This window comes from Topomyia yanbarensis, unplaced genomic scaffold, assembly GCF_030247195.1.
Source record: "Topomyia yanbarensis strain Yona2022 unplaced genomic scaffold, ASM3024719v1 HiC_scaffold_6, whole genome shotgun sequence".
Lineage (NCBI taxonomy): Eukaryota > Metazoa > Arthropoda > Insecta > Diptera > Culicidae > Topomyia > Topomyia yanbarensis.
In genome coordinates, this window is record NW_026683824.1 from 312,102 (window position 1) to 324,092 (window position 11,991).

Consider the following 11,991-nt stretch of genomic DNA (forward strand, 5'->3'; position numbering starts at 1 on the left):
GTACTTTTACCAGTGAATCATGAGAAAATGTTTTTCTAATCTACAAACTCGAAGGTTTTTGCAAATCCTTCCAAGAAAATCATAGAATGTGGCAACTCTACTACTAAGCGAAAGCTACACCAAAACGAATGATGAAAATATTTTCATTTATCGAACAAAAGGACGGCCTTCCATCTGCATTGTAAAGTCTATAAATAGGAACACCTTGATGCGAGGCGTACTCATTCGGAGTGAGCTGCGAAAGGGGAAAGATGTATGTACGCAGTAAAAACAATCGTCGGTAAGGTTTTAATTGTTTTAAAAGATTCCCGTCTTGTATCAACATAGCTATCTACAAACCGTCCTTATTAGGACGAATGTAAAATGGAAAAAGAATTTAATTAGAAAGTTTCTTTTATTAACTAGTATTAAGTTTGCGCTTGGTAATTCTGTACTTTTACCAGTGAATCATGAGAAAATGTTTTTCTAATCTACAAACTCGAAGGTTTTTGCAAATCCTTCCAAGAAAATCAGTGAATGTCGCAACTCTGACACTAAGCGAAAGCTACACCAAAACGAATGATGAAAAGATGGGTTGGTGATGTATATGACATAACAGGGGTGTCGTGACCACACTTCGAAGTTATTTCAAATCTTGCAAAGCATAAATTGACATAATTTCAATGATTGTTCCTTTATGAATGAAATGACAAATTTTCAGGTCAACGCGGCAATAACTTTGCAATTTATAGAACAATTTTATATTTTTAGTTATCATATATTAACTGTCATCTCTTCCAAACAACTTAACCCTCTGCTGCCAACCCCGTGGTTTTGCAGGGTTAAGGAGAATCATTGTAAAATGTCCAATACATGATTTTATGTTGTTACCTCCACTAAAAACACTTCAGAACACTCCCACCTGTCATACATGCACATTGTCTGCTTGTTGAAATCATTATATGAAATTATTGACCTGTATTCAATGCGGAGAACTCGTTAATAAAATTGTTTTGCTGAATATACTAACGAACGGGATCCCCAGGAAAATTTCGCTGAGCCCGGTGAATCGAACTTAATGCGTAAAATTTAGCCATTTGAAAGAGATACAAGCAGAATTTTAAGAATATGATCATCGCGGTTATGTCCCGGACATTACCCGCTCCTAGGTTTTTGCTAAGTGTGTTCATTTTTGTACGAAAAAGATTCCGATGGTTGTTTCGAGAGATTTTAACATTGATATTTCAAAGGAAGAAAATTGTTCATTTCATGAATGAATGTCTCAACCAGCTTAGAATCCAGCGCATCCCCTATCAACGCAGACGCCAACAATAAAGGTTCTTTTCAAAACCACCATAATTATTATAAAGAATAACTTGAAACAATCCCACATATTTCATTGAGTATCATTCGATTTGAATTACAAGTCAAACGAGTAGTCACGACACTCCGGTTATGTCCTAGACATTACCCACCCATCTTTTTTTTTTTTTTTTTTATTTACGTGACTTTAAAAAAAATTTTCATTCGTCACGTCAATTCAGAATAATATTTACATTTCATTGAGTATAATGTCTTAAAAAACTAAATTTTATCTAGCAATGACAATTCTTTTAAAAAGTTTATTATTTTTTCTTCGTTTTCGGGGTGAAGTATTTCTCCTAGAGTCATGTTTCCGAGATGTTGGTCCCTGCTCTGTTGGTACCGTTGACAGTCAAGGAGCAGGTGTCGCACGGTGAGGTCTTCTCCGCAGCACTGTGGTTTTTCTTCTTTGTTGATGATGAAGTTGTGCGTCAGTTTCGTATGTCCTATACGTAGACGGGTAATTGCCGTCTGTTCTGAAGTATCAGGCACGTCCTTCCAGGATAGAGTTGTCGACTTAATACTTCTTGTGAAGGTGTTGCATTTCCCCCATTCTATTTCCCAAGCTTGTCGGAGTTTAGAATGGACTGATTTAACAAAATCCTTCACCGGTACTGGAATATCGGTGCACTCATTTGTTCGTCCTTGGGCGGCTAGAAAATCGGCTCTTTCGTTCCCTGATATGCCCGAGTGGCTGGGCACCCAGGAGAATGTGACGTTCTTTTGTCGTGACTAACGACTTACCTTTCAATATAGGGGCCCCTTTTCAAAATTTCGGAAGAAAAGTGATGTAAGATTTTGAACGCTTATATCTTTTGTTGTACTGAATGGATTTAATCAATTTCTTCGGCATTTTGTCGAAAATATTTGTACCAATGTTGTATTAAATTTTGGAATATGTAGGATATTCATTATCAACGGAAAAATAGTGTTTTGAAAAATCTTTCGAAAACGACTCGGAAAAGTGAAAATTTTCAGCCCATCCCGCACAGAGCCGTCAAAATGGTGCAGCAAATGAACAATAAAATAATGAAAAGTTTATATAAAGGTCCACTACATGTTTGTTCCTATGATTATTCGTATTGGGTTGCTTGACGAGAGCAGTTGGTGGGGGAAAGCCGGGATATTAATTTTGGTTAAGCCATTAGAAGTCGGACGGAAAGGAAAGGCTCATGCACGCCACGAGAACGAGCGAGAAAGCGATAGTAGTGCATATTAGCGAAAGCGTTACGTACATTTTGAACGTTAATAACTTTTCTTCTACTAAACGGATTGCCAATCTTGTTTCATAAATCGGAAGGAAAACGTTCAACGCTTGCTACCGATACGTTGTTTGCTATATAAAATTTGTTTAAATAGTTCAAAAACTACTTTAAATGAGAATCAACATTAATGATAAAACCAATAAATAGGGGTGTCGCAGTTTATCTCAAAACCAGACGTGTGTAAGACGCAGTGCATAACAGACGTGCGTGGTCGTGAGAAGCTGCATCGGACGACCAATCAAATCAGCTACCATCGGAGAGAAGCAGAAAAACGTTGGTGGAGGTGGTGGCGGTGAGAAGGCCAAAAAGCCAAAGGCTAAGAAACGCAGTCACTGAAAAAGCGGTAGTAACTGCCACTAAAAATGCCACCAAAACATCGAAGACTGCAAAGCGTACTCATTCGGTGTGAGCTGCGAAAGGGGAAAGATCGTATGGATGTACGCAGTAAAAACAATCGTCGGCAAGGTTTGAATTGTTTTAAAAGATTCCCGTCTTGTATCAACATAGTTATCCACAAACCGTCCTTATTAGGACGAATGCAAAATGGAAAAAGAATTTAATTAGAAAGTTTCTTTTATTAACTAGTATTAAGTTTGCGCTTGGTAATTCTGTACTTTTACCAGTGAATCATAAGAAAATGTTTTTCCAATCTACAAACCCGAAGGTTTTTGCAAATCCTTCCAAGAAAATCAGTGAATGTGGCAACTAAGCGAAAGCTACACCAAAACGAATGATGAAAATATTTTCATTTATCGAACAAAAGGACGTCCTTCCATCTGCATTGTAAAGTCAATAAAAAGGAACACCATGATGAAAACCGTGCTCATTCGGTGTGAGCTGCGAAAGGGGAAAGATCGTATGGATGTACGCAGTAAAAACAATCGTCTGCAAGGTTTGAATTGTTTTAAAAGATTCCCGTCTTGTATCAACATAGTTATCCACAAACCGTCCTTATTAGGACGAAGGCAAAATGGAAAAAGAATTTAATTAGAAAGTTTCTTTTATTAACTAGTGTTAAGTTTGCCCTTGGTAATTCTGTACTTTTACCAGTGAATCATAAGAAAATGTTTTTCCAATCTACAAACCCGAAGGTTTTTGCAAATCCCTCCTAGAAAATCAGTGAATGTGGCAACTCTGCCACTAAGCGAAAGCTACACCAAAACGAATGATGAAAATATTTTCATTTATCGAACAAAAGGACGTCCTTCCATCTGCATTGTAAAGTCAATAAAAAGGAACACCATGATGAAAAGTGTGCTCATTCGGTGTGAGCTGCGAAAGGGGAAAGATCGTACGGATGTACGCAGTAAAAACAATCGTCGGCAAGGTTTGAATTGTTTTAAAAGATTCCCGTCTTGAATCAACATAGTTATCCACAAACCGTCCTTATTAGGACAAAGGCAAAATGGAAAAAGAATTTAATTAGAAAGTTTCTTTTATTAACTAGTATTAAGTTTGCGCTTGGTAATTCTGTGCTTTTACCAGTGAATCATAAGAAAATGTTTTTCCAATCTACAAACCCGAAGGTTTTTGCAAATCCTTCCAAGAAAATCAGTGAATGTGGCAACTCTGCCACTAAGCGAAAGCTACACCAAAACGAATGATGAAAATATTTTCATTTATCGAACAAAAGGACGTCCTTCCATCTGCATTGTAAAGTCAATAAATAGGAACAGCTTGATGAAAAGTGTGCTCATTCGGCGTGAGCTGCGAAAGGGGAAAGATCGTATGGATGTACGCAGTAAAAACAATCGTCTGCAAGGTTTGAATTGTTTTAAAAGATTCCCGTCTTGTATCAACATAGTTATCCACAAACCGTCCTTATTAGGACGAAGGCAAAATGGAAAAAGAATTTAATTAGAAAGTTTCTTTTATTAACTAGTATTAAGTTTGCACTTGGTAATTCTGTACTTTTACCAGTGAATCATAAGAAAATGTTTTTCCAATCTACAAACCCGAAGGTTTTTGCAAATCCTTCCAAGAAAATCAGTGAATGTGGCAACTCTGCCACTAAGCGAAAGCTACACCAAAACGAATGATGAAAATATTTTCATTTATCGAACAAAAGGACATCCTTCCATCTGCATTGTAAAGTCAATAAATAGGAACAGCTTGATGAAAAGTGTGCTCATTCGGCGTGAGCTGCGAAAGGGGAAAGATCGTATGGATGTACGCAGTAAAAACAATCGTCTGCAAGGTTTGAATTGTTTTAAAAGATTCCCGTCTTGTATCAACATAGTTATCCACAAACCGTCCTTATTAGGACAAAGGCAAAATGGAAAAAGATGGGTTGGTAATGTATATGACATAACAGGGGTGTCGTGACCACACTTCGAAGTTATTTCAAATCTTGCAAAGCATAAATTGACATAATTTCAATGATTGTTCCTTTATGAATGAAATGACAAATTTTCAGGTCAACGCGGCAATAACTTTGCAATTTATAGAACAATTTTATATTTTTAGTTATCATATATTAACTGTCATCTCTTCCAAACAACTTAACCCTCTGCTGCCAACCACGTGGTTTTGCAGGGTTAAGGAGAATCATTGTAAAATGTCCAATACATGATTTTATGTTGTTACCTCCACTAAAACCACTTCAGAACACTCCCACCTGTCATACATGTACATTGTCTGCATGTTGAAATCATTATATGAAATTATTGACCTGTATTCAACGCGGAGAACTCGGTAATAAAATTGTTTTGCTGAATATACTAACGAACGGGATCCCCAGGAAAATTTCGCTGAGCCCGGTGAATCGAACTTAATGCGCAAAATTTAGCCATTTGAAGGAGATACAAGCAGAATTTTAAGAATATGAGCATCGCGGTTATGTCCCGGACATTACCCGCCCCTAGTTTTTCGCTAAGCGTGTTCATTTCTGTACGGAAAAGATTCCGATGGTTGTTTCGAGAGATTTTAACATTGATAGTTCAAAGCAAGAAAATATGAAATTTGTTCATTTCATGAATGAATGTCTCAACGAGCTTAGAATCCAGCGCATCCCCGATCAACGCAGACGCCAACAACAAAGGTTCTTTTCAGAACCACCATAATTATTATAAAGAATAACTTGAAACATTCCCACATATTTCATTGAGTATCATTCGATTTGAATTACAAGTCAAACGAGTAGTCACGACACTCCGGTTATGTCCTAGACATTACCCACCCATCTTTTTAGTGGAAGCATCTTCCACCGCTTGTATCCACGGATGTCGGGATTTTCCATGGTCGATTGCCTGTATGCAGCTTGCAGAATCGCTGAAGATGACAGAATGTCCTGAGGTCGGGGCATTTTCGGTGGCTATCAATAGTGCCAAAGCTTCGGCCGAAAATATGGTGCAGCAGTCAGGTATACGCATGGAGATGTCAATATTTTCGCCGTGCACTCCCAGTCCAACACTGTCTTTGTCCAGGGAGCCGTCAGTGAAAAATTGAACTGATGTCGAATATTGCCTCGTTTGTGTCTCCCTGAAGATGGCCTGTATCTTAGATGGGGCTTCATGAGCTCGTAGTTCATTCTTGAGGCTCCAGTCGATTTTGGGTTCAACCGCGTCCCAAGCTCGGTCACTGACTCGTTTAAGCGAACTAATAGTAGCTATTTGAGAAGATGTCAATCGTTCCAACCATTCCGATGCACGTCTAACCATCGGGCATATCATTGCCTGTTCAACAGGTCGTTTTTCCAGCCAGCTACACGCTTTGCTGACAAGTCGACCGGTCATGAGGTGTTTGAACGGAAGCTGTCCGCTTTCAGCAAGCAGCGAAAGGATGGGGCTGGTTCTAAGTGCTCTTGAGATGGATCTGATGGCGGTATGATAAACAGGTTGAAGCCGTTCTAGTATTTTGTCGTGACTAACGACTTACCTTTCAATATAGGGGCCCCTTTTCAAAATTTCGGCAGAAAAATGATGTAAGATTTTGAACGCTTATATCTTTTGTTGTACTGAATGGATTTAATCAATTTCTTCGGCATTTTGTCGAAAATATTTGTACCAATGTTGTATTAAATTTTGGAATATGTAGGACATTCATTATCAACGGAAAAATAGTGTTTTGAAAAATCTTTCGAAAACGACTCGGAAAAGTGAAAATTTTCAGCCCATCCCGCACAGAGCCGTCAAAATGGTGCAGCAAATAAACAATAAAATAATGAAAAGTTTATATATAGGTTCACTACATGTTTGTTCCTTTGATTATTCGTATTGGGTTGCTTGACGAGAGCAGTTGGTGGGGGAAAGCCGGCATATTAGTTTCGGTTATGTCATTAGAACCCGGGCGGAAAGGAAAGGCTCATGCACGCCACGAGAACGAGCGAGAAAGCGATAGTAGTGAATATTAGCGAAAGCGTTACGTACAATTTGAACCTTAATAACTTTTCTTCTACTAAACGGATTGCCAATCTTGTTTCATAAATCGGAAGGAAAACGTTCAACGCTTGCTACCGATACGTTGTTTGCTATATAAAATTTGTTTAAATAGTTCAAAAACTACTTTAAATGAGAATCAACATTAATGATAAAACCTATAAATAGGGGTGTCGCAGCTTTTCTCAAAGCCAGACGTGTGTAAGACGCAGTGCATAACAGACGTGCGTGGTCGTGAGAAGCTGCATCGGACGACCAATCAAATTGGCTACCACCGGAGAGAGGAAAAACGGTGGTGGCGGTGAGAAGGCCAAAAAGCCAAAGGCTAAGAAACGCAGTCACTGAAAAGGCGGTAGTAACTGCCACTAAAAATGCTACCAAAACATCGAAGGCTGCAAAGCGTACTCATTCGGTGTGAGCTACGAAAGGGGAAAGATTGTATGGATGTACGCAGTAAAAACAATCTTCGGCAAGGTTTGAATTGTTTTAAAAGATTCCCGTCTTGTATCAACATAGACAAACCGTCCTTATCAGGACGAAGGCAAAATGGAAAAAGAATTTAATTAGAAAGTTTCTTTTATTAACTAGTATTAAGTTTGCGCTTGGTAATTCTGTACTTTTACCAGTGAATCATGAGAAAATGTTTTTCTAATCTACAAACTCGAAGGTTTTTGCAAATCCTTCCAAGAAAATCAGTGAATGTGACAACTCTGCTACTAAGCGAAAGCTACACCAAAACGAATGATGAAAATATTTTTATTTATCGAACAAAAGGACGGCCTTCCATCTGCATTGTAAAGTCTATAAATAGGAACACCATGATGAAAACTGTGCTCATTCGGTGTGAGCTGCGAAAGGGGAAAGATGTATGTACGCAGTAAAAACAATCTTCGGCAAGGTTTGAATTGTTTTAAAAGATTCCCGTCTTGTATCAACATAGACAAACCGTCCTTATCAGGACGAAGGCAAAATGGAAAAAGAATTTAATTAGAAAGTTTCTTTTATTAACTAGTATTAAGTTTGCACTTGGTAATTCTGTACTTTTACCTGTGAATCGTAAGAAAATGTTTTTCTAATCTACAAACCCGAAGGTTTTTGCAAATCCTTCCAAGAAAATCAGTGAATGTGGCAACTCTGCCACTAAGCGAAAGCTACACCAAAACGAATGATGAAAATATTTTCATTTATCGAACAAAAGGACGGCCTTCCATCTGCATTGTAAAGTCTATAAATAGGAACACCATGATGAAAACTGTGCTCATTCGGTGTGAGCTGCGAAAGGGGAAAGATGTATGTACGCAGTAAAAACAATCGTCGGCAAGGTTTGAATTGTTTTAAAAGATTCCCGTCTTGTATCAACATAGACAAACCGTCCTTATCAGGACGAAGGCAAAATGGAAAAAGAATTTAATTAGAAAGTTTCTTTTATTAACTAGTATTAAGTTTGCGCTTGGTAATTCTGTACTTTTACCAGTGAATCATGAGAAAATGTTTTTCTAATCTACAAACTCGAAGGTTTTTGCAAATCCTTCCAAGAAAATCAGTGAATGTGGCAACTCTGCTACTAAGCGAAAGCTACACCAAAACGAATGATGAAAATATTTTCATTTATCGAACAAAAGGACGGCCTTCCATCTGCATTGTAAAGTCTATAAATAGGAACACCATGATGAAAACTGTGCTCATTCGGTGTGAGCTGCGAAAGGGGAAAGATGTATGTACGCAGTAAAAACAATCTTCGGCAAGGTTTGAATTGTTTTAAAAGATTCCCGTCTTGTATCAACATAGACAAACCGTCCTTATCAGGACGAAGGCAAAATGGAAAAAGAATTTAATTAGAAAGTTTCTTTTATTAACTAGTATTAAGTTTGCACTTGGTAATTCTGTACTTTTACCAGTGAATCATGAGAAAATGTTTTTCTAATCTACAAACTCGAAGGTTTTTGCAAATCCTTCCAAGAAAATCAGTGAATGTGGCAACTCTGCTACTAAGCGAAAGCTACACCAAAACGAATGATGAAAATATTTTCATTAATCGAACAAAAGGACGGCCTTCCATCTGCATTGTAAAGTCTATAAATAGGAACACCATGATGAAAACTGTGCTCATTCGGTGTGAGCTGCGAAAGGGGAAAGATGTATGTACGCAGTAAAAACAATCGTCGGCAAGGTTTGAATTGTTTTAAAAGATTCCCGTCTTGTATCAACATAGACAAACCGTCCTTATCAGGACGAAGGCAAAATGGAAAAAGAATTTAATTAGAAAGTTTCTTTTATTAACTAGTATTAAGTTTGCGCTTGGTAATTCTGTACTTTTACCAGTGAATCATGAGAAAATGTTTTTCTAATCTACAAACTCGAAGGTTTTTGCAAATCCTTCCAAGAAAATCATAGAATGTGGCAACTCTACTACTAAGCGAAAGCTACACCAAAACGAATGATGAAAATATTTTCATTTATCGAACAAAAGGACGGCCTTCCATCTGCATTGTAAAGTCTATAAATAGGAACACCTTGATGCGAGGCGTACTCATTCGGAGTGAGCTGCGAAAGGGGAAAGATGTATGTACGCAGTAAAAACAATCGTCGGTAAGGTTTTAATTGTTTTAAAAGATTCCCGTCTTGTATCAACATAGCTATCTACAAACCGTCCTTATTAGGACGAATGTAAAATGGAAAAAGAATTTAATTAGAAAGTTTCTTTTATTAACTAGTATTAAGTTTGCGCTTGGTAATTCTGTACTTTTACCAGTGAATCATGAGAAAATGTTTTTCTAATCTACAAACTCGAAGGTTTTTGCAAATCCTTCCAAGAAAATCAGTGAATGTCGCAACTCTGACACTAAGCGAAAGCTACACCAAAACGAATGATGAAAAGATGGGTTGGTGATGTATATGACATAACAGGGGTGTCGTGACCACACTTCGAAGTTATTTCAAATCTTGCAAAGCATAAATTGACATAATTTCAATGATTGTTCCTTTATGAATGAAATGACAAATTTTCAGGTCAACGCGGCAATAACTTTGCAATTTATAGAACAATTTTATATTTTTAGTTATCATATATTAACTGTCATCTCTTCCAAACAACTTAACCCTCTGCTGCCAACCCCGTGGTTTTGCAGGGTTAAGGAGAATCATTGTAAAATGTCCAATACATGATTTTATGTTGTTACCTCCACTAAAAACACTTCAGAACACTCCCACCTGTCATACATGCACATTGTCTGCTTGTTGAAATCATTATATGAAATTATTGACCTGTATTCAATGCGGAGAACTCGTTAATAAAATTGTTTTGCTGAATATACTAACGAACGGGATCCCCAGGAAAATTTCGCTGAGCCCGGTGAATCGAACTTAATGCGTAAAATTTAGCCATTTGAAAGAGATACAAGCAGAATTTTAAGAATATGATCATCGCGGTTATGTCCCGGACATTACCCGCTCCTAGGTTTTTGCTAAGTGTGTTCATTTTTGTACGAAAAAGATTCCGATGGTTGTTTCGAGAGATTTTAACATTGATATTTCAAAGGAAGAAAATTGTTCATTTCATGAATGAATGTCTCAACCAGCTTAGAATCCAGCGCATCCCCTATCAACGCAGACGCCAACAATAAAGGTTCTTTTCAAAACCACCATAATTATTATAAAGAATAACTTGAAACAATCCCACATATTTCATTGAGTATCATTCGATTTGAATTACAAGTCAAACGAGTAGTCACGACACTCCGGTTATGTCCTAGACATTACCCACCCATCTTTTTACGGTTGCTCAATCTCTCTCTCTCTCTCTCTCTCTCTCTCTCTCTCTCTCTCTCTCTCTCTCTCTCTCTCTCTCTCTCTCTCTCTCTCTCTCTCTCTTCCTGTGTGTGTGTGTGTGTGTGTGTGTGTGTGTGTGTGTGTTGTAATTGCTTCCTGATTGATACAGTACTAACTCACCAGCCATCAACTTTACTTTTATCATTCAGACCAATTAAAGGTACGCAAATTCATAGGTAGACAGGTAGGTGAAAGCGTGGTAAGCTAAAACGTGCGCGCGCGAAAAAAAGAGTCGGTCGGCGGTTCGTTGCTATCGAGAAACGAGCCGTTTTGTCCCATGATACGCAAGCTCAGGAGAAAGAAAAAGGAAATGCATATATGAAAAAAGGGAAACCCAGCGACTGAGCGCGTTGTAGTGTTACGACGGTCTCTCGCATATCCATCAAAATCGCACATTAAACAGTACGCCCCTGCAACGTGGATGAAAATTATGAAGGATACATTTCAAACTAATTCTTTTTTCTAAACATTTGGTGGCCCTGAAAAGGGCCTTTTGTGTTGTCGTGAACGTCGTGGTAGGGCTTAACCACCAAAACCGTACAATGTGCGTCCCTGGCGTTTAAGCGCATAGACGACATCCATCGCAGTGACGGTCTTCCGTTTGGCATGTTCAGTGTACGTCACAGCGTCCCGGATAACGTTTTCCAGAAAAATCTTCAGCACACCACGGGTTTCCTCGTATATCAAACCGGAGATTCGCTTCACTCCTCCACGTCGAGCCAGACGACGAATGGCGGGTTTGGTGATGCCCTGGATATTGTCACGAAGCACCTTGCGGTGCCGCTTAGCGCCTCCCTTGCCGAGCCCTTTGCCACGGCCAGTCATCTTCTTGGTTGTTGTAGGTAATAACTTAGTAGGCTAGCGCAGCACACCTGCAGCAGCGAGATTCCAATACCGAATGTTGCAATTCGGCCCATTGAGTAGCGCTTTTATACTGATGCACACACATTCTCAGTCGCCGCCGCATAGGAAGATTACCATGGCTGCTATCTATATGCTTACTCGTGATGTGTTGGTTTGAAGGGGAAATAGCGCGAACACGAAGTTCACTGTTGCCACTGTTTTAGTAGCTTGGGATTGCCGAAATCTGCTTTATCCGGACTAATGCTGACATGGTAGCATTTTCCCTGGAAAACGATTGCCCGGAAATTGATTCTCCTGAAAAAGAAAGAAAGAAAAAG

The 11,991-nt window shown here is 38.6% G+C and overlaps 1 protein-coding gene across 1 annotated transcript; it reads right to left on the bottom strand.

Moving 5' to 3' along the window:
* Nucleotides 1-11,332: 11,332 nt before the first annotated feature.
* LOC131695942 (histone H4-like) lies at nucleotides 11,333-11,635 on the bottom strand. The gene has a single exon (XM_058984471.1). The coding sequence runs from the start codon at nucleotides 11,633-11,635 to the stop codon at nucleotides 11,333-11,335; it is 303 nt and encodes a 100-aa protein (XP_058840454.1).
* Nucleotides 11,636-11,991: the final 356 nt, after the last annotated feature.

Excerpts from the sequence above, each read along its gene's own strand:
- LOC131695942 (XM_058984471.1), bottom strand. The coding sequence starts at position 11,635 with ATGACTGGCCGTGGCAAAGGGCTCGGCAAGGGAGGCGCTAAGCGGCAC.